We start from the raw sequence: 25003 nt of genomic DNA, 5'->3' as shown, positions 1-25003 counted from the left end.
TAGGGCTCTACCACTTGTATTTAAAAGGCAGAAGGGGAAAATGTCTTTGGCCTACATAGGAGAGTGGGGATGGATATGGGGGCACATGTTAAGATGGTACTGGAACCTTAACTGCAAATGTTCTGACAGTCAAATATATATGAGTTGTTGAGTTTTTTAACTATAAAGCTGTTATTTTAATTAATTTGTCTGGGAATTTCCTTACTTTTTTAAGAATCTTCACAGGTCTGACTCAGCATGGGTATGGGTGGCAGAATCTAGCTCTTAGTTTTTATGACCATTTTTCTACTGCATGGGAGAAAACAGTGAATCACATGAGAACAGTCTTCCATTTCTTTGGGGCTGCTCTTGCTTAGTTTTACTGGACACTGAAGGACTGGGTTTGAACATTGGATGACTGGGAGCTGTCAGTGATCTGCAGGAGACATGTTCATCATACTTTTATGCCATCATAAGCCAATATCCTGTAACTGGCAATGCTAGTGGGAGCAAAAGAAATCAATACCAACATCTTCTTTGCAGCATTAGCAATAATAGGCTTCTCTGGTCCTACTATCAGCCCTGCCTCCATAAGTACTCTTTGCCTTTGGTCCCAACAGAGAAGCCAGTTGAGGAGGCATATGACTTCAAAGCAGAATGTTGGGCAGCCAGGGCACGGGAAGTGAGTTTGAGGCATATGTCATAATGATTAATGTTAGTTGTTCAAGTGTGGAAACAGATAAGCCTGCCAATTTCCTATCTGCATTCCACAATGTACCCACAGCTTTATGAATTCTTATGTTCTGTATATCACTACAAGAGGAACTGAATGTTAAAAACAAATCAAATCCAGCATTAACACAGCCAAACTATATGTATAAGCAGACTGAAAACCAGCATCATGGTAACAAAGCTAAATATAAATATAGTGATGGGTAAAATCAGATGGTTCAAAGTTTGGATGTTTGGGCTGTTCCAAACACAATCCCCCTCCACCAAACAGGTCCTGTGACAGACTAGTACCACTTTCAAGCCCTAGCGAGGTCAAATGGACCAGAGTTTGGTAATGTGATATGGATCTTTTCATTTACAGATTACAAATTCAAATCTGCCCCTGCTGTATAGATAGTGACAGCTGTGAGCATCTCGGTGCTGCTTCGTGGCCAACATGAAATTAGTTTGGTGGTCTTAGTACAATTCCCAGTGGACAGTTCACAAAAAATTATTGGCAATTGATAACTGATATCTTTTGCAGGGCTTGTCATAGGCCCTGTTGAGTGGAGGGAGACTATGTGGTGACAGTCACCCCTACTTGATATTGTCTCATTGCAAGGAATGATTTGTGGCCCACTACCCCATTCTGCCATCTTAGATATGATCTTAGACTGCACTCCCATCCAGTGTCTTTGCAAGGCCACAAGGTAGTGCCACTGGCAACAATCCTTTCTACTCCTCAATGGTCTTCAAGAAGAAGGATGTAATGGGAAGCTTTCATCACACATGCAGTAGTAGGAAGCAGCCCAAAGCCACGCCCTGTTTCTGCCATCATCAGCTTTTCCTGTTTGGCTCAGAAAGAGCACATAAAAAGCAATGACTCCTTCTGAAAAACTGAATCAAAATTTATCGAGGTGTTTTTAATGGTGGACATCACCACAGAATCAGAGTGTCTCACCATAGTATCTTATGACTTCTAACCCTACAGAGCACATGGGGTATGTTCAACCATTCAGGGAACCAGAAGCTATACAAAGGGATTAATGTGTCCAGGCATAACCAACCAACCCATTTTATGCTACCAAATGTTTGCAGTCATCCTAAAAACAAAACATGTTTATGCAAAATTTTACGACAATGTTTTAAAATAGCATAATGTTGATCCAATTTCACTAACATTTTAGCTGAATTACAAACAAATGTTAATGAAAAATCATTTTCCTTAGTTCTGATATGTTGACATCTCAAGTATTTGTTGCTTGAATTATGAGATTCATATGTACTCTGGGCCTGATTCAGTATTCACTGAAATAAAAAAAGCCCCCCTCCATTAACTACAATGGGTGTTGGCTCAAGCCCTGTTTGTGTGAATCAAACATTTACAAACAGTTAGCAAATGATGAGAGTGCTAAACACATCCCACTCTATTCCTATATTCACACAAATACTTAGTAGAATAACATACTATCTTCTTATCAAATATATCCACTTTGAAGCAATAAATAAAAGGCCTTTTAAAATCCTAGACCACTTACAGCTCAGTTTCCTTTCTACTGAGAATATGTTGACAGTTGTGGGATTCATGGAGCTATTTCAGATTTCCTACTGTAAAATCTGAGAGTGATTATACAAAAATGCTCACACTAAATTCAACATAGAGAATAAACTATTTGTAGTCTAGCATTTGTTTATCGTTCCAGAAACTAGAATGAAAAGATAACAGAACAAAATTCAGTACAGAATATTTCCCCCTAACAATGAGCATTTGCATTCCTAACCCTAAGAAAACAAAAATGAAATTAACAGGTCAATGCTTCTTTAAAATATATTTATGAGTTCTGGTACAGTGAAACACTGCTTTGTCTGCTTAATGTTAGATGCAAGTTTCTGCCAGCACAGCAGTTACCCTCAGCCTCACAGTTTGACTTCCCTGGAGCACAGAGCACTGACCCTGCATAGCAGAAAAGGAACTGGTGCTGCTTCTAACCAAAAGAACAAACATTTCTATTTAACCTTTCCAATGTCAGAGAGCCCAAAGAATTTCTTAAAGGCTTAAGTCCTTGAACTGAGATTGTAAGATATTCCAACATTAATACCTTTAAAGCCCTTGTGAGAAATCTCTTGGGAAGATTGCTTTGGACAATGCTATGTGTTTGCTAGATTTAGACACTTCAAAGCACACTTGAATCTAAAGAAATACCAAGATGTGTGAAACACATTTTTGTTTGATTTATTTCAAATGAATAGCACTCTGTCTTCGAAGCAGCCAACTGGGGATGGCACGGGGAGGGAGTAGTACTTCAGCGTGTATAAACAACCACAAAATGAATGAACTACAAGGATTTATCATTACTAATCTGCAGCTTCAATTTTTCCTTCAGAAGATACACAGTGCTTTATTTATTGAGGAACCTACATTTTACTGATCATCCAATGAGTGCACAAAATGGGATCAGAGGGAGGCCAATGCCCAGAACTGACGGTATATTTTTTCCATCAAGGATTCAGTATGCCAGCTGACAATTAATAAAGTGCCACAGTGCATTTTTGCTAAGAATACTGAGTTAGACCAGATGCCCGTCTGATTGTTCATCCCTGCATCGAAGTGAAGAGGCTGCCATGGTATCCAAGATATAACGGACAGGTTTAGCTACACAGAGGGCATAAACAAGGTGGCTAAGATAAAAAGACAGCAGGGAACAGATATTACCAAGTGTCACTCAGCAATTCAATGGGTGTATGAGAGAAATGGACACTAGAATATATTATTAAAGTTTCAGAACAATGAGGATAAGTCATTTCTGAAAATGATAGGCAGCAATACCAGGGACCCAAGGGGTAGAATAGGATCGCTCCCCTCCACACACTCACAGTCCACACCAGTAGACAGCCATACATGCTGGCTGTAACTTCACAGAATTCCAACAATGAAATCAAAATATTTTGCACAAGCTAATTTTATCCGTATGTAATTATCCTTTGCTGACTGCCCCGGTTATCCAGTAGTGATGCTATAGCACCAGTCATTCATTAATCCAAGTATCTTGATCCTTGTCTCCAGTGCCGCCAACAATCACTCCACTGCCTGCTAGTTTAAAGACTACTCATGCAAGTGCTAATATGTTTGATTTTTACAAAACAAACTTGATTGAGACTGAGATTCCATTTGAAATAACCATATAGGCCTGCAAAAGGGCCTAGGAGACAGTGAGCTGAACATTAGCAGAAGCATGAGCTGTCTTGAAGAAAAAGGACATTATCATTTACCATACCACAACTAACACATTAGTAGAATAGTACAGAAAAACCATATAGGAAGCCACAGAGTTTCAGCTGATGCAAAGAAATCCCTAAACTTAATAGGCCAGTTACATCAATATAATTCCACTGATGACAATGAAGTTACTCCTGATTTGCCTCAGAGTAAGTGAAAGAAGAATCTGTCTCTAATTTTAAATATAAAAAGAACCTGTGACACCCACACCAACACACGTATCCTGGGCACAGAATTTTTTTTATCTGACTGCAGAATTAATGTATACAACATTTTAATATATGTGAAACCCAAGAAATATTTTCACTTATGGTAAATTCCACAGAAAGCCTGAGTAACTGGTGCAGCTTCTTATCATATTATAGTTAATTGATGATAACATCTGTCCCCAAGCCTTATTAGAAAAAAATATTTCTTTATAGATTGTCCAGTGGTAACAGTTACATTATATATCAATGTTGTGAGATGCCACAAGATGCAGTGATCCCTGCTAGTACACTTTATAGATGATGGGATGGGCCTTTCAAGAATTATACAAATTTACTATTGCTATAGAAACAAGCAAAATATGGTGTTTGGCACGTTTAATAAGACTAACAATGTCCATTAAAACCAGCATACCTTGACATTGTTAATCAGTGGATCGCTTTTAACATGTGTATGTGGAGACTGAGTAATGGGGCAAAATATGTAAATTTGAAAGAGATAATCTGCTAAAAATTATTAACCTGTGAATTCAGTTATATGGCTACATTGTCTCATGTGCATCTGACAATGACACAGGTTCTCTGCATTACAGCACCATAGGCAATTTTTGTAATGCAAGGCCTTAGGAAATTTCACTGAACTTGTGGAAAACAGTATCTAACAGAATTTCTTCTCTGTTTAAATCTTGCAAAACTAATAAGTAATTGCTTGCACATCTGAATTCTGGTTCTTCACACAACTGAATATGTGGTAGATATTGTTTCATTCCAACATTAAAAACAGGAGTTAATAAATTTGTAGTGTGTCTCTCTGCTATTGTACACCAACACTAGGGTTAGTAAGCTGTCTTTGCTTTACCTGCACAGTTCCTCAGAAATTGCTAATTCACTTCATGCAATAGGATCTATCTCCTAAAGTCACGATGGGAATCTATTACAAATTTCTGCTGTTTCTACATCTAAACCGAAGTCATTTTCAATTATCATCCATCTGTTTGCACAGAAGCTCTGATCTAAGGAATATTTGTAATCCTCTGATTCTTCCCTTTTCTGCACCATGTCTAGCATGTCACCTTATGATCAACAAATTCTAGATATTTCTAATAAAAATATTTATAATACATATTAAGAATCAGATAACTAATGGTTCATTTGCCCCACTACACTATATATTTGATAGCCGTTATGAACTTAGATTGTGAAAATCACATAGTCATCAAAGTCATATTATTGCATCACTGGGAAAGAGTAAAATAGCTACATCAATTGTAAATGGAGGAACATTGTTTGGTATCAGCATTATTTTAGGAGAAACCTTGTTATTAAAGCCTGCATTTTATATCTTTTAAAACCAGTGAGACAAGATGCTCATTTCTTAATAAGGAGAACAAAAAAACATGGCTTGATAAGACATGTCCTTGTTTTCAAAAGAAAAACATTCTGGCTGATTTGAGAGGGGCTAATAAGCATAAAGATTTGGTTAATATTTCTGTGTAGATACAAAAAAGCAAAGCAACATTCCATCCAAGCACAAGGATACAATCTTTCCTTATGCTTGCATACATTTTTCATGTAAATGTACAAGCCATGTGCTTGCCATATTACCAGTGCACAAGTAATGTACAGTAAATGCAATATTTTCCTTATACATCAGAATTAAAACACAATCTGCCCAGCAGTGAAATCACTATCTTTTCACTCATAGTGAAGTGTTGCTGTGTTCACTTCCAAAATCCATAACACAGGAATGATATAGAACACTACAAACTGTACACTAGGTCTACGCTGGCTATGTGCTAATAGAAAGCAGTGACTAATTCATCACTGTGGGAAAATATTGCAGAGGTTAATATACTGCTGGTCAAACCACAGGTATTAAACAGTTTTCAATAGCAAACCAGCAGGTTACAGGTTGTTGCACTGCAACATCATAACTGGTAGACTGGGTCAACAGCCTTGAAATGTGTCATTGTATTGCCAGACAGGAGAAGAGAAAAAGGCAGCCCCATGCAGTGCAAACATCAAAGTATAGAGAACATGTTCTCAGACAACTAAAGCACATATACTAAACCAAATCTATCTTATTAGTGGCCTGGCCATGGTAATTTTGTCTGGGCACAGAAGCAATACATTGTCAAATATTTTTAATCACTGTAAAGTGTCTTATTGATTCTTAGTATCATCTCATTTCTTCTGCAGCATTCTAACCTTAAAATTTTAAGATTACATGTAAAAAGAAAAGGAGTACTTGTGGCACCTTAGAGACTAACCAATTTATTTGAGCATGAGCTTTCGTGAGCTACAGCTCACTTCATCAGATGTTTACCGTGGAAACTGCAGCAGACTTTATATACACACAGAAATCATGAAACAATACCTCCTCCCACCCCACTGTCCTGCTGGTAATAGCTTATCTAAAGTGATCAACAGGTGGGCCATTTCCAGCACAAATCCAGGTTTTCTCACCCTCCACCCCCCCACACAAATTCACTCTCCTGCTGGTGCTAGCCCATCCAAAGTGACAACTCTTTACATAATCAATAGCCCGACTTGATTATGTAAAGAGTTGTCACTTTGGATGGGCTAGCACCAGCAGGAGAGTGAATTTGTGTGGGGGGGTGGAGGGTGAGAAAACCTGGATTTGTGCTGGAAATGGCCCACCTGTTGATCACTTTAGATAAGCTATTACCAGCAGGACAGTGGGGTGGGAGGAGGTATTGTTTCATGATTTCTGTGTGTATATAAAGTCTGCTGCAGTTTCCACGGTAAACATCTGATGAAGTGAGCTGTAGCTCACGAAAGCTCATGCTCAAATAAATTGGTTAGTCTCTAAGGTGCCACAAGTACTCCTTTTCTTTTTGCGAATACAGACTAACACGGCTGTTCCTCTGAAACCTAAGATTACATGTGTCATTCCTCAGTAGTTTGTTGGAGTGGGCATATCTGTAAAGAAAAGGGGAGGGGGTTGAGGAAGGGGAAACCTTTTCTATACCATCTACAACAGAAATTAAGTGAGTCTCAAACAATGTGCTCACACTGAGCCACTAACTTACCAAATAAACCTAGAAAGCCCCAGTATTTACCTAGAAACCAAACCGTGTTTCATAGATTAGAATTCAGCAACCAAAATAGGGAATAAACTGAATCTAGACATTCCACTTTTAACCTTCAGATAAGGACACATTGTTAGGTTCAGAACATGGTTCTGGTCATGTATCAATTCATCCTCACCTCATTAGGCGTAATGGAGTCATTTTTAAGTATGATCAGGTTTTGTGCACTCTGACCACTCTGTCCTGTCAGATGTCTCTCAGCCATCACTGCATGAGGACCTGTTCCCGTTGGGCCACCAGTATTGTAAAACATGAAAGTGTCACTTCCTGATCCTGCAGTCAGACATGCCTTATAGCAGTAGGTCTTAGTGAGAGACCCATTCCCCCGCACTTCAATAAAATGTGGCTGTACTTTTAAACCATGCGGTATCCTATTGTCAACGTTGTTGTTAGCCTGCTTGTACGTTTCAGCAGGATACCTTTCTCTGAGCCCACAAAAACTTCCACAACAGGAGTCACCATACACACTGTATCTGTAGCACTTGATGACTGTTAGGACAATGATTGTCAAAAGAAATATGAATGAAACTGAGCTCAGAGCAATAATGAGATACAGTGTTATCTCTGAGTAGTTTCTAGTACTTTTGATATGCCTCCTTGTGTCAGGGATGATTTTGGAAACTCTATCCACAACAGCGATGGTTATGGCTACTGCTGAGGACAGGGATGGCTCTCCATTGTCTCTCACAACAACTGACAGGTTGAAAGTAGTAACACTGTCATCCCCCAGTTTGCGAGTAGTCCTAATCTCCCCGCTGTGTAGCTCCACTCTGAAGAGATCTGGGTCTGAGGCTTGAGCCAGATGGTAGAACAACCATGCATTTTGTCCAGAGTCTGCATCAATGGCTATTACTTTGGTAACCAAATAACCTGCGTGTGCCGAGCGAGGGATCATCTCCAAGGCTGCCGAGGCGTTGGTTGAGGTAGGGTACAGAATCTGAGGGGCATGGTCATTCTGATCCACCACATACACGTGGACAGTGACAGTGCTGCTAAGTGCTGGGGTCCCAGCATCCTGGGCCTGAACAACAACCTGAAACTCCCTTAACTTCTCGTAATCAAAGGAGTTGACCGCATATATGTTACCATTGTCGGATTTAATGGAGACGTAGGATATGACAGGTAGCCCTTGAATTTCCCCTTTCAGGAGAGAATAGGACACATAGGCATTTTCGTTGGCATCGGCATCGATGGCTTTGACAGTGCACAGCGAAACCCCGAGCGCGTTGTTCTCGGGGATGTAAACGGAATACATGGGCTCTTCGAACCGCGGAGGGTTGTCGTTGACATCAGAGATGTACACTTGTATCACTTTGTGGGAAGAGAGGGGAGGGGTCCCGGCGTCCGTAGCCGTGACCGTGATGTTGTAGGAGGAAGCCCTTTCGCGGTCCAGGTTGCCCTGCGTGACCAGCGTGTAGGAGTTTTTGAAGGAGTTGAGTTTGAAGGGGATGTTGGGAGGGATGCTCAGACTGACCTGCTTGTTCGGCCCGGAGTCCTGGTCGGTTACACTCATTAAAGCCACCACAGTCTCGGGCCAGGCATTCTCCGGCACCGGGCTGTACAGGGAGGTCAGCACCACTTCGGGGGCATTATCGTTGGCGTCCACGATATTGACCAGCACCTTGCAGTGCCCGGCCATGGACACAGGGCCCCGGTCGGTGGCCTGCACATAAATCTCATAGGAGGAGGCCTCCTCGTAGTCCAGCGTGCCGTTGACTCTCACCTCGCCGGAGACGGGGTCGATGCTGAAGAGCTGCCGCACCTTCTGGGGGGTGTAGCCGCTGAAGGAGTACAGCACCTCCCCGTTGGAGCCCTCGTCCGGGTCCGAGGCGTTCAGCTTCACCACCAGCGTGCCCGGGACCGCATTCTCCAGCAGGTTCACTGAGTAGGTGGATCGGTCAAAGACGGGCGAGTTGTCGTTTGTGTCCATGACCCGAATGGAGATCTGGGCCGTGCCAGACCTGGCGGGGCTGCCCCCATCCATGGCGGTGAGCACCAGCTGCTGCAAGGCGCTTTGCTCCCGGTCCAGGGGCTGCTGCAGCACCAGCTCCAGAAGTTTGCTTCCGCGCTGGAAGCCTTTGAGGTCCAGGGCGAAGTGCTGGTTGGGGCTGAGCCGGTAGCTCTGCACCGAGTTGGTGCCCACGTCGGGGTCCTGCGCGCTCTCGATGTGGAAGCGGGCGCCGGGCACAGCAGACTCGCTGACCTCCAGCCGGTAGCCCTGCCGCGGGAAGCGTGGCGCGTTGTCGTTGATGTCCAGCACCTCCACCTCCACGTTGTGCACCTCGATGGGCTGCTCGATCACCAGCTCCAGGCTGAGGAAGCAGGAGGGGCTAAGCTCGCACAGCGCCTCCCGGTCCATGCGCTCCTTCACCAGCAGCGCCCCGCGGCCCAGATCCAGCTCCAGGTACTGCCGCCCGCTGCCCGAGGTCAGCCGTGCGCCCCGAGCCGACAGCCGCTGCGGATCCACGCCCAGGTCGCTCGCCACGTTCCCCACGAAGGCGCCGCGCTGCAGCTCCTCCTGCACCGAGTAGCGGAGCTGCCCGCCCGCCGGCCCCAGGCACAGCAGGAGCAGGAGAGCCAGGATCCGGAGCGCCGCCGCCCCGCAGCAGTGGCGGGGAGAAGACGGCGCCATGGCCGAGGGCGGAGGGAGGGGTGGGGGGAGCCGAGCTCAGCTTTCACCTGACGCGCTCGCAGCCCTGCCGGGCCTCACATCCCTCAGCCGCCGCCGCCGCCTCCCACACCCAGCAGCGGGTTCATGCACCCGGCTAGCAGGCGCCGCTCGCTGCGCCCGGCGCTGCCGCCGCCCCTGCAGCCTCCACCGCTGCCGGCTCCCGAGCCGCCCGCTTCCTCAGAAAATCCATGCTCCCCGGCTCGGCTGCTACCCGGCCCTGCGGCGGCGGATCCGGCCTCTCCTCCTCCAGCAGCTCGGGGGACTCGCAGCTCCACTTCCTCCTTCTGTGGCTGCTGCGTGGAGTGTGCGGGGGAGGGGCGCTGAGCTCCAGCTGGCTCCAATTCAGCACCCGGGCAGGGAACAGCGACACCGAGGCAAGCAGCAGCCAGACTGCACGGGAGGGGGCTGCGCGGCCTGCCGGCTACCCCGTGGAGGGCAAGAGTGCCCCGCCAGCCACAGCACCTATCCCACACAGGGGCGAGCCCCTTCCCCAGGGAGCTCTTCACCGGAGCCAACCGCAGCACCAATCCCCCCAACACACACCAGGACCGCCCCCGCACCCTCTCCTCAGCCCCTGGGAGTTCAGAGCCAACTACCCCCATAGCCACCCCCCTTCACAGAGATACCTCTCTCCTCCCCAGGGAGACAGTCAGGGACCCCTTCAATTCCTAAAAGCCCTGCCTTCCCGCCCACACTCAAATTAGGAGAAAGAGTGAGTGTGATGTCCATGTGTGTGTTTACATACGTTTTATGTCTAGACAAAGAGAAAGATAGCTCTTCTACCCGGGGCTGTCGCCTGCTACTGCAGAGGCTCTTTGGTCTAATGTCTAACACCTATCTCCTATGATATAGGCAGGCCCTCTCAGAGGTCCAGAGAGGGCCCAAGCCACTTCCAGCTTTTAAGACCCCTTTCAACACACACCTGATCCAGCACCAGACACTAGTGGTGGTTTGTTTATATAAGCAGCTGGTCTGAGAGGACACACTCTTCACGGTCTAATCTTGTGCCATCAGAACCGATATATTTTTACTAATATTTATGAACATCTAAAAATCTTTAATATGACCAAATCTATATCAGATAACAAAAAATGATGTCTTTCACCAAATCACATTTCTTATTTGCTCAAATTTGCAGCTCTAAGCTGAGAAAGTGTCCCCCGTTTTGGTTTGATAGGAATGTGCATAAAAACAAGCTGTGAAACTTATTAAATGCCACAAATTAACAAGTGTCTAAATTTGAGGCCCCTTTGAGCTTGAGGTCCAGGCCAAATGGCCCTCCTACCCCTCTCCCTGTCCCAGACTGGCCATGGATATAGGGGATGTGGAAGAAGCCTTCCCATATTTACCAACATTAATTCCTGTCTGCATTTTTTCTACCCACAAGGCCACCACCAGGGCAAGCTGTGGGGCCCCAAACAAAAGCAAGGCAGCAGCTTGTCATAGGAAAGGAATACAGAGTGGTTCTTTGGCCTCTTTCCCGCTCCTCATTCTAGGTGCTAGAGGGGAAAACAGGGAATGAACTGCCTTCCTGTCCAGTCTCACTGCTGAGTTGCCTAGACTTCTGGTCCTACTGCTGCTGCTGCAGAGCTAGACTGCATCAGCTCATGAGTGTTAAATCAGCACACTCTGAAAAGCATGCACTCCCCTCCCCCAGTGTGTTTTTGCTTACAGCTGGTTCTACCAGTGTACTTCTACAGTTATGTTGCTTTCCTTCTTAAAGACCGTCTTCTCTGCCCCCCACTTTAATTCATTCTTGCTGCATTACCCTCCCCACTCTTTTGGGGAGTATTTCCTCTCACTGCTACCTCTCCTTCCTTGATCCTCTCAACCACTGCTGTAACAGTCCTACCCTGCCACTATCCACTGGTTGAATTTTGCAAGTCACAACCATGAACTATGAGATTATTTAACATGGGCTTCAGTTTATTTTACATAATAATATACAGGCAAACAGTGAGGCAAATGCAACTAGAACTGTAGGGAGAGGTTCAGGAGAAGAAATAGTAGTTGCATTTGTTTTCCAATGCTCCTTTTAGACTCATATTCAAGTACCAGCAAGGCCCAAGTTCACACAGAATATCAGGGTTGGAAGGGACCTCAGGAGGTCATCTAGTCCAACCCCCTACTCAAAGCAGGACCAATACCCAATTTTTGCCCCAGATCCCTAAATGGCCCCTTCAGGAATTGAACTCACAATGCTGGGTTTAGCAGGCCAATGCTCAAACCGCTGAGCTATCCCTCCCCCCACATAGTTTATCAGAACTGTCAAAATTACAGCCAATGGTGCAATGGCTGTCTTGATCAATGTGTACAGGGCACACAAAAACATTGCTAACGGAGAAGCATCAAAGCATCTAAGTTAGGTTCCTACTTACAAATATAGGGACTTAAATAAGTGGCCTCATTTTCAAACATGCTGAGCAACCAATAGATTCCACTGACTTCAGCAGTCACTGCTGGGAGCCACCCAAACCAACTTATTTTTGAAAGTTAGACAAATTTAGGCCTGTTCAGACCAGGAAGGCCAGTGGGAGTTTCTGGGTGTTCTACATGTTTGAAAATCTGGCCCCTTCAGATATGTGCCCAAATGGGAGCAAAGTTCTTTTGAAAATCTGGCTCCATATATATATATATATATATTTTGGGGTGGAGGGTTACCTAAGTATGGATCTTGCAACCTACCCATCCACAGAGATAAAAAAAGACAACATGCTGCCCTGGAAAAAAAGGATGAGGAATCTCCCCCAAGGGTGGAGGAGGAGAACCACAGCCAAGGCTGGGAGGATTGTGGCCACCACTCACAAGAGGAAATGAAGGGTGGTGGTGGTGGACAATTCCCTTCCAAGGGGGACAGAGGCATCCATCTGAAGGCCTGACCTTGCATCCTGGGATAGGTGTGCTGCCTGTCAGGGGCCCATAGCCAAGTCACTACAGAAAGATTGCCAAGGATCATCCAGCCCTCTGACTACTACACCATGCTGCTCATCCAGGTAGGCACTAATGTTACTGGAGGTATGACCTGAGCATAGCAGAAGTGACTACAGGACTCTGGGGGTGAGGGTGAAGGATCCTTCTGGTCGAGGGTACGGATCCAGGCAGAGACAGACACATCCTGGAAGTAAATACATGACTGCATGGATGGCGTCAACAGAAGGGCTCCAGCTTCCTTGACTATCAGATCTTGTTCCAAATAGGACTGTTGAGCAGCAATGGGGTCCACCTGTCAAGTAAGGGTAAGAGTATCTTTGGATACAGACTGGAAAACCTAGAGAGGCAGGCTTTAAACTAGGTTTGACGGGGGCAGGAGACAAAAACCCACAGGTAAATCCAAAAAATGGAGACCTGGGTGAAGGGTCAGAATCTGGGGGAAACATGGGAAATTGCAGCATGGACAAAAGAGAGACAAGAGGGTATATAGAGGAGAAATCTAATAAACATCTTAGATGTCTGTATATGAATGCAAGAAGTATGGGGAATAAACAGGAAGAACTAGAAATACTAGTGAATAATCACAAATATTACATAATTGGCACTATAGAAACTTGTTGGAATAATTCATATGACAGGAATATTGGAATAGAATGGTACACCTTATTCAGGAAGTACAGGCAGGGAAAAAGGGAGGAGGTGTTGCCTTGTATATCAAAGATGTATACACTTGCACTGAGGTTGAGACTCGTGGGAGGCAGACCTGTTGAAAGTCTCCGGGTAAAGATAAAAGGGGTAAAATACAAGGGTGATGTCATGGCAGAGTCTACTAAAGACCACCTAACCAGGAAGAAGAGGTGGATGAGACTTTTTTAAACAACTAACAAACTAAACCAAAATACAGGACTTGGTGGTGATGGGGGACTTCAAATATCCAGACATTTGTTGGGAAAATAATTCAGCAGGGCACAGATTACCCAACAAGTTATTGGAGACAGAAGGTGGAGAAAGTGACTAGAAGAGAGACTATTCTGGATTTGATTCTGACAAACTGGGAGGAACTAGTTGAGAATTTGAAGGTGGAAGGCAGCTTGGGTGAAATGATAGAGTTCATGATTCTAAGGAATAGTAGGAGGGAAAACAACAGAACAAAGACAATGGATTTCAAGAAGGCAGACTTTAGCAAACTCAGAGAATTGGTAGGTAAGATCCCGTGGGAAGCAAGTTTAAGGGAAAAATTAGTTCCAAAGAGTTGGCATTTTTTAAAGAGATTCAGGGTACAAGAGGAAACTATACCAATGCATTGGAAAGATAGGACGTATGGTAAGATTTTTTCCCTTGGCTTAACCAGGAGATCTTCAGTGACCTGGAACTAAAAAAGAGTCATACAAGAAGTGGAAAGTAGGTCAAATGACAAAGGATGAATATATATATATATATATATATATATATATATATATATATATATATATATATATATATATATATATATATATATAAACACAAGCATGTAGGGATAAAATTAGGAAGGCCAAGGCACAAAGCAAGATTAAACTAGCTAGTAACAAGAAAGCATTTTACAAATATATGGGGAGCTAGAGGAAGACCAGGGACAGGATAGGCCCATTACTAAATGAGGCAGGAAAGACAATAACAGAAAATGCAGTAATAGCTGAAGTTAAACATTCCTAGCCTCTGTATGCCAGAAGCTGGGAATGGGCGACAGGGGATGATCATTTGTTGATTACCTGTTCTATTCATTCCCTTTGAAACACTTAGCATTGGCCAGTGTCAGAAGACAGGATATTGAGCTAGATGGATCGTTGGTCTGACCAATTCTGGCCATTCTTATGTTCTTGTCTTTTTTGTTTCAGTTTTCACCACAAAAGTTAGCAAGGATCAGACGACTAACATAGAGAACAAAAGTGTAAATGGGGCAGGATCTGAGGGTAAAATAGAAAAAGAACAAGTTAAGAATTACTTAGACAAGTTACATGTCTTCAGATTGGCAGGGCCTGATGAAACACATCCTAGAATGCTTAAGGAACTGACTGAAGAGATCTCTGAACCATTAGCAATTATCTTTGAGAACTCATTGGAGGACGGGAGATATACCTGAGGACTAGAAAAGAGCAAATATAGTACCTATCTATAAAAAGGGGAATAAGGACAACCCAGGGAATTATAGACCAGTCATCTTAACTTTGGTACCTGGAAAGATAATGGAGCAAATAATCAAATGATCAATTTGTAACCACCTAGAAGATAATAAGGTAATAAGCAACAATCAACATGGATTTGTCAAGAACAAATCATGTCAAACCAAGCTAATATGCTTCTTTGACAGAGTAACAAGCCTTGTGGATGGGGAGAATCAGAAGGTGTCATATATCTCAACTTTATTAAGGCTTTTGATACTGTCTCACATGATCTCATAAACAAACCAGAGAAATACAACCTAGATGAATCTACTAGAAGGTGAATGCACAACTGTCTGGAAAACCATTCTCAGAGAGTAGTTATCAATGGTTCACAATTGAGCTGGACAGACATATTGAATGGGGTCCTGCAGGGATCTCTCCTGGGTCTGGTTCTATTGAATATCTTCAAAAATGATTTGGATAATGGCACAGAGAGTATACTTATAAAGTTTGCAGATGACAGCAAGCTAGGAGGGGTTGCAAGTGCTTTGGAGGACAGGATTAGAATTCAAGATGATCTTGACAAACTGTAGAAATGGTCTGAATTAAACAGAAGTAAATTCAATAGGGAAAAATGTAGTGTACTACACTTAAGAAGGAATAATCAATTACACATATAGAAAACGGGAAATGACTGCCTCGGAAGCAGTACTGTGGAAAAAGACATGGGGCTATAGTGGATCACAAACTAAATATGGGTCAACAATGTAATCCTGTTGTAAAAAAAAAAGTGAACATCATTCTGGGATGTATAAGCAGAAGTGTTGTAAGCAGGACACAAGAAGTAATTATTCCACTCTACTCAGCACTGATAAGGCCTCAGCTGGAGTATTGTGTCCAGTTCTGAGCACCACACTTCAGGAAAGATATGGACAAATTGAAGAAAGTCCAGAGGAGAGCAACAAAAATGACAAAAGATCTAGAAAACATGACCTACAAGGATTTCAAGAATGCAGACTTTAGCAAACTCAGAGAATTGGTAGGTAAGATCCCGTGGGAAGCAAGTCTAAGGGAAAAATTAGTTCCAAAGAGTTGGCATTTTTTAAAGAGATTCAGGGTACAAAAGCAAACTATACCAATGCATTGGAAAGATAGGATGCTTAAAAAACTGGAGAAGAAAAGACTGAGGGGGGACATGATAACTGTCGTCAAGTACATAAAAGGTTGCTATGAAGAGAAGGGTGACAAATAGTTCTCTTTAGCCACTGAGGACAGGACAAGAAGTAATGGGCTTAAATTACTGTCAGGCATAGGTACTGGAACTCGGGGTGCTGGGGGTGCTGCAGTTTCCATCATATACAGGGTTTACAATTTGGCTCAATGGCTCTCAGCACCCCCACTATACAAATTGTTTCAGCACCCCTGCTGTCAGGGAGATTTAGGTCAAACATTAGGAAAAGCTTCCTAACTGTAAGGGTAGCTAAGTACTGGAACAAATTAACTAGGTGGGGTGTGGAATCTCCATCACTAGAGGTTTTTAAGAACAGGTTAGAAAAGCACCTGTCAAGGATGGTCTAGATAATACTTAATCCTGACTCTGCGCAAGGAACTAGACTAAATGACTTATCGAGGGTACCTTCCAGTCCTACATTTCTATGATTTCACTTGAAAAATCTGATCACAGTATTTTGAGCTCCTCCAATAAAAGGCATGTTAGAAGTGAAAATTAATATTAACCATTTAAAATTTTTGAAATTGGAAGTTATTTTAACAGTAACATATGAGGCATTAACAAGACCACATATAGAACATTACTAGATGTGTTACTATGATCATGATGTTATTCAATGGATTTAGGACCAAAGACACCAAAAGTTTGGCAGCATATGACAGATTTTGAAATTAAATGTGAGTCTCTGAGTGACACATAAATAAAGTACTGTGTGCCATTTTTGCATGCATTTAATAATTTTTCCTTCCCATTGATCAATGCAAGTTTGGGTGCTAAGCTCTTTTGAAAATATGTCCCCTAATTTTCAGAAATTCTGATTACCCATAATTCCCAATGACACCCAAATTCCGACCATTAGATTTAAGACTCACAATACACATAAATACTATTATTCCCATTTTACAGATTAATCCCACACAGCAGCACTAGCTACAGTAATGTGTACATAAATATAGCATAGTATCTCCTTTCTTAAAATATTAGATTTACACAATTGTGTACTGACTACACTTCTGCTTTTAACTGAGATGGTGAAACTGAGTATGTTCTGATTAAATGTTCCCTGGGTAGATTTAAATCAAAATAAAATTTTTTGATGGTCATGATAACTTTAGTTATCTCTATGAGACGATACACTTAGTAAACGCAAAGAGAGTCCTGCAGTACTTATTCAGGAGAAACTCCTATTGAGGAAGGGCTTCAGGACTTGATCTCTAGTAACATTGATTTTTCCAGTAAAAGGCAGAGGTTGAGAAGCAGCACTTCAGTATCTATTGAGTTAATGTTTTACAATTTTTAAAAGTAGACCCCCATTAAGAACCAGATTCTGATACCCTTACTCACAAAGAACATCATCTTATACTATGAGTGGTTTCACTGACTTCAACTCAATGTATTATTCAACATGAGCAGAATATCGGAATCTGACCCTCCAATGGCAAAACCATCCAATGATAACATATTGGGCCCAAATCTTCAGCTGCTGTATATGCCCAACTCTTATTGAAGTTAATGGATATTACATGCATGCACCACCTACAAACACAGGCTCATTTAGGCCTTGTCTACACACACAGTATGTAGTATTCCTTTAATCATAGAATCATAGAATATCAGGGTTGGAAGGGACCCCTGAAGGTCATCTAGTCCAACCCCCTGCTTGAAGCAGGACCAATTCCCAGTTAAATCATCCCAGCCAGGGCTTTGTCAAGCCTGACCTTAAAAACCTCTAAGGAAGGAGATTCTACCACCTCCCTAGGTAACGCATTCCAGTGTTTCACCACCCTCTTAGTGAAAAAGTTTTTCCTAATATCCAATCTAAACCTCCCCCACTGCAACTTGAGACCATTACTCCTCGTTCTGTCATCTGCTACCATTGAGAACAGTCTAGAGCCATCCTCTTTGGAACCCCCTTTCAGGTAGTTGAAAGCAGCTATCAAATCCCCCCTCATTCTTCTCTTCTGCAGGCTAAACAATCCCAGCTCCCTCAGCCTCTCCTCATAAGTCATGTGTTCTAGACCCCTAATCATTTTTGTTGCCCTTCGCTGGACTCTCTCCAATTTATCCACATCCTTCTTGTAGTGTGGGACCCAAAACTGGACACAGTACTCCAGATGAGGTCTCACCAATGTCGAATAGAGGGGAACGATCACGTCCCTCAATCTGCTCGCTATGCCCCTACTTATACATCCCAAAATGCCATTGGCCTTCTTGGCAACAAGGGCACACTGCTGACTCATATCCAGCTTCTCATCCACTGTCACCCCTAGGTCCTTTTCCGCAGAACTGCTGCCTAGCCATTCGGTCCCTAGTCTGTAGCGGTAATGATACTGGCATTGTTAAAACAGTGCAACTCCTCTAAAGTGGATACAATTATACCAGTATAAAAGTGGTTATATTGGTATAGCAAATTCCTGTACAGGAAGGAAAGAAACTAAACCAATATAAGACACCAGTATATGGGTATAATGGCACCCAAACTAGGAGATTCACTGGTATAACAATTTGGTTAAAAAAAATTACACTCCTAATTTAAATAATTATAGCAGTATAAAATCTGTGTATAGACCAGGCCTTTGCGTCAGGAGAATATGTCATGAGCCTAAATAATATTCCTCTGTCATTTTTTACCCAAGAGAGGGATATAACTTTACATATCTGACTCAATCTTATACAATATTTTTATTAATGACTTTGGCACAAAAAGTAGAAGTGTCTTAATGAAATGTGACAGGTTTCAGAGTAGCAGCCATGTTAATCTGTATCTGCAAAAAGAAAAGGAGTACTTGTGGCACCTCAGAGACTAACAAATTTATTTGAGCATAAGCTTTCGTGAAGTGAGCTTAGTCTCTAAGGTGCCACAAGCACTCCTTTTCTTTTAATGAAATGTGCTAAGGATTCAAAGTTGGGAGGCATTGCTGACACAGAGGACTGGAATATTGTACAGAAATATCTGGATGACCTTGAAGACTGGAATAACAGAAATGGGATGAAATTCAATAGTGCAAGGATGTAAGGATGTGCACTTAGGATCTAATAAAAATAATTTCTGATACAAGCTGGCGGCTTATCAGCTCAAAGCAACAGAGGAGGAGAGAGATATGGTCGATCACAGGATGACTATGAGTAAGGCTATGAGTTGGTCATGGACGTCAAGGATTCTGTGATTTTACATTACCACCATGACTTCAGCCCTGAGTGTCAGGGCTCTGTCTGTCAGCCCCAGGTGGTGGGGCTCGTGCTGTCAGCTCCACACTGTGGGGCTTGGGCTTCCCTTATTTATTGTTTATTGCCCACATCCTGTCTGTGACTTTTACTAAAAATACCCATGACAAAATTTTAGCTTTAACTATGAGCTACCAATGTCATGTGGCTGCAAAAAAGGCAAATGCAATCCTGGGATGTTTTAAATGAGGCATTTCCAGTAGAGATAGAGAAGAATTAATGCCATTGTACAAGGCAGTAATAAGACCTCTTAGTTGATGAATGCTGGGCTGCAGTTTTGATCTCCTGTTCCTCTGAAGCATCAGAGATAGCCATGGCTAGAGATGGGATATTGGAAGGGTTGGGCCAGTGCTGTGAGGCACAGGTGCCGGCTTCCTCCTGGCCCCGGGAGTGCTCAACCCCTGCTCCGCTTCAGGCCCCATCCCCATCCAATCCCTTCCCCCAAGTTCCCATCCCCGTCCTGCCTTTTGTTGCCCTCACTCCGCCTTAGGCCCTACCTCCACTCTACCCCTTCATTCCAAGCCCCCACCCCTGCCCTTCCTATTCCCGCCCCGCCTATTCCCGCCCAGTTCCATCCCCGCCCCCAAGCATGCCCTGTCCCTGCTCCTCCCCGTCCCTACAAGCACCTCCTGGATGCCCCAGAACAGCTGATCTGCGGTGGGCAGGAGGTGCTGGGAGGGAGGGAGAAAAGTTGACCGGCAGGGCCACCGGTGGGCAGGAGGCACTGAGAGGGAAGGGGAAGCGCTGGCTGCCAGTGGGTGCTACTCTATAAATCTTGCATTTTGTTGTCTACAACTTGATTTGCCTTATTCAGAATTAAATCAAGTCAATCCACACACAGGATTAGAACATGAAAAGGGCAGTCAGCAATCATGAGCAAGATTATGCCTTATGCAGGAAAAACCTTTGTAGGGGCCAGGAAACTTCCTGAGTTTGAACCTGCAAAGTTGCCTACAGATAATTTGTCCTACTGTAGGAGCACGATCCTCTAACCCCACAGATGTTCTGAGATCCATGGGAAAATCACAAGAGGGCCAATGCTTTTGGACAGAGGCCCACACTACTTCCCCAATCCCCTTCTTACCTGCAGCAGGCTCCCTCAGGATCCCTGTATCCACTGGTTTCCTGCCTGCCCCCATCCCTCTCTCCCTCAGGGAATATGTTTGTGAAAGGGAGTGGTGTTATAGTGTGGAGAAGAAACTCTCAGAAATCAGTATTATTTTACAGAGGGAAAAAACACTTGTGGATTGCATAGCTATTTAAGGGGGAATGTTTGAAGGGGAAAAACATCACAGATTGTGACCCTCTCTCTGATAAGCCTCCACCCTCTCTGCCCACCCCTCTGCTGAGCCCAAAATATTCACTGGAGTCAGAATGGGGATAGCGTGGTTCTGAAAATAAAAGAACTGGGATTTTTCCAGCGCATATTCTGCATTTTCCTCACACTCCATGGGATTTTCCTGAGAGCATGATCTGCTCTTGCAGCTGTGATTTTCCCCTTCCCTAAATGTATTCTTAGATTCCTCCTGAGCTGGTGTGAATTTCTTGTTTCTGGTACTGCCGTAGACATTTATTTCCATGTTTCAATCATAGAATCATAGAATATCAGGGTTGGAAGGGACCCCAGAAGGTCATCTAGTCCAACCCCCTGCTCAAAGCAGGACCAATTCCCAGTTAAATCATCCCAGCCAGGGCTTTGTCAAGCCTGACCTTAAAAACCTCTAAGGAAGGAGATTCTACCACCTCCCTAGGTAACGCATTCCAGTGTTTCACCACCCTCTTAGTGAAAAAGTTTTTCCTAATATCCAATCTAAACCTCCCCCACTGCAACTTGAGACCATTACTCCTCGTTCTGTCATCTGCTACCATTGAGAACAGTCTAGAGCCATCCTCTTTGGAACCCCCTTTCAGGTAGTTGAAAGCAGCTATCAAATCCCCCCTCATTCTTCTCTTCTGCAGGCTAAACAATCCCAGCTCCCTCAGCCTCTCCTCATAACTCATGTGTTCCAGTCCCCTAATCATTTTTGTTGCCCTTCGCTGGACTCTCTCCAATTTATCCACATCCTTCTTGAAGTGTGGGGCCCAAAACTGGACACAGTACTCCAGATGAGGCCTCACCAACGTCGAATAGAGGGGAACGATCACGTCCCTCGATCTGCTCGCTATGCCCCTACTTATACATCCCAAAATGCCATTGGCCTTCTTGGCAACAAGGGCACACTGCTGACTCATATCCAGCTTCTCGTCCACTGTCACCCCTAGGTCCTTTTCCGCAGAACTGCTGCCTAGCCATTCGGTCCCTAGTCTGTAGCTGTGCATTGGGTTCTTCCGTCCTAAGTGCAGGACCCTGCACTTATCCTTATTGAACCTCATCAGATTCCTTTTGGCCCAATCTTCCAATTGGTCTAGGTCCTTCTGTATCCTATCCCTCCCCTCCAGCGTATCTACCACTCCTCCCAGTTTAGTATCATCCGCAAATTTGCTGAGAGTGCAATCCACACCATCCTCCAGATCATTTATGAAGATATTGAATAAAACCGGCCCCAGGACCGACCCTTGGGGCACTCCACTTGATACCGGCTGCCAACTAGACATGGAGCCATTGATCACTACCCGTTGAGCCCGACAATCTAGCCAGCTTTCTACCCACCTTATAGTGCATTCATCCAGCCCATACTTCCTTAACTTGCTGACAAGAATACTATGGGAGACCGTGTCAAAAGCTTTGCTAAAGTCAAGAAACAATACATCCACTGCTTTCCCTTCATCCACAGAACCAGTAATCTCACCATAAAAGGCGATTAGATTAGATTAGATCATCATAAAAGGCGATTAGATTAGATCATCTTTTGTGCCTAACTTGCTTGTAGACAGGTCCTCTCATTTGTAACTCATGTCTTCTTTCTTTGTAATATTGTGCCAAATTGCTCATTGGTATGAATCTGTTCTTTCATTTCTATATATATATATCTATATATATCTATATATAGAGATATATAGATACATATATCAGTGTATCTGCTCTTCTCTTTGGTCTGAATCTAATCGGTTCAGAATTTCCTTTTGTATCTCTGAGACAGCTCAAACCAGACTATTTTAAACACTGCTGTTACTCCTGGATGTGGGGCTTCTAGCCAACCAGACAAAATGTAGTCTAAATATTGCCTGTATTTAGGTCACAAACTATTTCTTTTTGCTCAGTAGTGCATTTGCTGTTGTTTTAGAAAATGGTCTGCAAAGAGAGACAGCAAGAGTGAGAGATTTGTTGTAAAGGTGGATTCAGACAGACATAATACACCTCTACCCCGATATAACGCAACCCAATATAACACGAATTCGGATATAACGCGGTAAAGCAGCGCTCTGGCGGGGCGGGGCTGCACGCTCTGGCGGATCAGCCCGTCAGCGTGTCTGGCTCTGACACGCTGCTCTGAGCAGCGTGTTAAGGGTGCCGGGCCAGGGCCGAAGGGTTGGATAAGGGGCAGAGGGTCTCGGGGGGCAGTCAGGGGACAGGGAGCAGGGGGGGTTGGATGGTTCATAGGTTCTGGGGGCAGGGCGTCAGGGGATGGGGAATGGGGGCGTTGGATAGGGCATGGGAGACTTAGCTTTCCTCCTCCTCCTCTGTATAATCAGAATAACACTGCATGGGTTCCGCTCCACGAGCCGCTATCGCTGATTCAGAGACAGGGGACTGCAGCACTGCAAGCCGGCGGCACTTCCCCGACTTCCCCAGCTCGCTCTCTGGCTCAGACACTAACACCCAGGCTTTCAAGGCGGGGGAAGGAGGCTGCACTGACTGCGGCTAGCAAGCATCCCTCACCCCCTCCCCTTTATAGCAGCCGCTTCTCTGCTGCTGCCTGACACTCACCGCGGCTCCACGAACCACATCCATCCCCAGCAGCAGTAGTGGTGGCGAAGCCAGCGGGCGGGCGATCCCGCCACCGCGCTGCCCTGCGCCACGGCCAGTCACAGCAACTGCTGCGAGCCAGCAGCCCCACGGCGAGCAGTGCAGCCCGGCCACGAGAACAGCCCCGGCAGCTCCATGACACCCAGAGCTCCCCACCAGCCCAGCCCAGGGCACCGCACACCCGCTGTCACCCCCAAGAGGTTCCCACAGAAAATGCTTTTGCTCGAGGCCAAAAGCAAGCTCGATATAACACGGTTTCACCTATAATGCGGCAAGATTTTTTGGCTCCCGAGGACCGCGTTATATTGGGGTAGAGGTGTATGTATAATAGAAGTACATAGGGAAAATATTTCTTTGTCTTTCTCGGTCTCTGAGGCACACTCAAATATTTCTCACTTTTTCCCCAATATTTAGAATCATAAAGTCATAGAATCATAGGACTGGAAGGGACCTCGAGAGGTCATCTATAGTCCAGTCCCCTGCACTCGTAGCAGGACTAAGTATTATCTAGACCAATTTAGCACTAAAGACCTCTGACTACAGAGATCTCTTGTCTACACTAAAGGAAAAGTAGATCTAAGCTATGCAATTTGAATTATGTGAATAGCATAACTCAAATCGACATAGCTTAGATCTACTTACCGCAGGGTCCACACTATGCAACGTCGACGGGAGACGCTCTCTCGTCGACTCTCCTTACTCTTCTCAATCAGGTGGAGTACAGGAGTAGATGGGAGAGCGATCAGCGTCGATTTAGAAGGTCTTCACTAGACCCGCTAAGTTGACCACCGATGCATCAATCACCACAGCGTCAATCCTCCTGTAAGTGTAGACAAGGTTGTCTTCTGTTGTACTTTTATGATGACTACAAAGTCCTTCCAGTAATTTTGTGACTGTAATTTCACATGCTACAACATTGTAAATGAGAGGACATTAAAGACTTAGATTGCCAAAATAACTTTCACCTGTGTAAATTCACCACAAAGCCTTTCAGTGCCTTTGTTACTGCCAAATGTTTTGCTGATGGCTTTAGTTAGTGCATTCTCCCTAGCCACCATTATGTCTCTCTACGGAGCTCTGATCTTTGTCATGCTCTTTTGTGAACTGTAATTCCTTAGCCCAAACCATCATAAGTGAATTTCAACAAAGTGAACTGAATGTAAGACATACTGGTTCATAAACAGATTCATTTCAGATAATTGTTACCCTGTTATTTTTTCCCTGCATCTTAATATTTCCCCACCCCAGTGTTCATCACTCCTACAGTTATGCTACTCTTTGGGGTGTGATCTTCAACTTTTTAAATGAATATTGAGGAAAAGAATAAATTCAGAAGCTGAGCTATGTGACAGGCTATCCTCCTTTATGGTGAGCAGGTTGCAGTAACCTCTATTTCTTTCCTTCCCCCACCCCCTTTATCAGAGTATTAGCCAATGTATTTTTAATTTATTCTACTGTTCTCTTCTATTAAGGTTCTTTTACCACCCTCAGGACCACAACACTCTCTTCTAACTTCCTCCTTTTATAAGTGATATGGCAGAGAGAAAAATGGAATGTATTCTACATGGGAAAGAATACCCCTATAAGAGCAGAGCATGATGGGAACACTCC

At 44.1% G+C, this 25003-nt stretch overlaps 2 protein-coding genes across 11 annotated transcripts in view; both read right to left on the bottom strand.

Moving 5' to 3' along the window:
- LOC140915797 (protocadherin alpha-C2) overlaps nucleotides 1-25003 on the bottom strand; it is a 362081-nt gene that overhangs the window by 92519 nt on the left and 244559 nt on the right. For 2 of the 10 annotated variants that reach the window (XM_073356096.1, XM_073356101.1), the window contains exon 1: nucleotides 7405-10243. The exons of the other annotated variants lie outside the window; for them this stretch is intronic. In XM_073356096.1, the coding sequence (XP_073212197.1) occupies nucleotides 7405-9918 (2514 nt within the window). In that variant the 5' untranslated portion in view covers nucleotides 9919-10243. Of the gene's footprint in view, nucleotides 1-7404; nucleotides 10244-25003 lie in introns of those variants that run through there. 10 annotated transcript variants of the gene reach the window in all.
- The window catches only part of PCDHAC1 (protocadherin alpha subfamily C, 1), a 47506-nt gene continuing 32504 nt past the window's right edge, over nucleotides 10002-25003 (bottom strand). The window contains exons 2-3 of the mRNA XM_073356109.2: nucleotides 12968-13180; nucleotides 10002-10250 (exon numbers count right to left, since the gene is read on the bottom strand). Of these exons, the coding sequence (XP_073212210.2) occupies nucleotides 10002-10250; nucleotides 12968-13180 (462 nt within the window). The remainder of the gene's footprint in view (nucleotides 10251-12967; nucleotides 13181-25003) is intronic.

This window comes from Lepidochelys kempii, chromosome 8 (genome assembly GCF_965140285.1).
Source record: "Lepidochelys kempii isolate rLepKem1 chromosome 8, rLepKem1.hap1, whole genome shotgun sequence".
In the NCBI taxonomy this organism is placed as follows: domain Eukaryota; kingdom Metazoa; phylum Chordata; order Testudines; family Cheloniidae; genus Lepidochelys; species Lepidochelys kempii.
The sequence above is the reverse complement of the archived record's forward strand: the minus strand, read 5'-3'. Positions and strand labels throughout refer to the sequence as shown.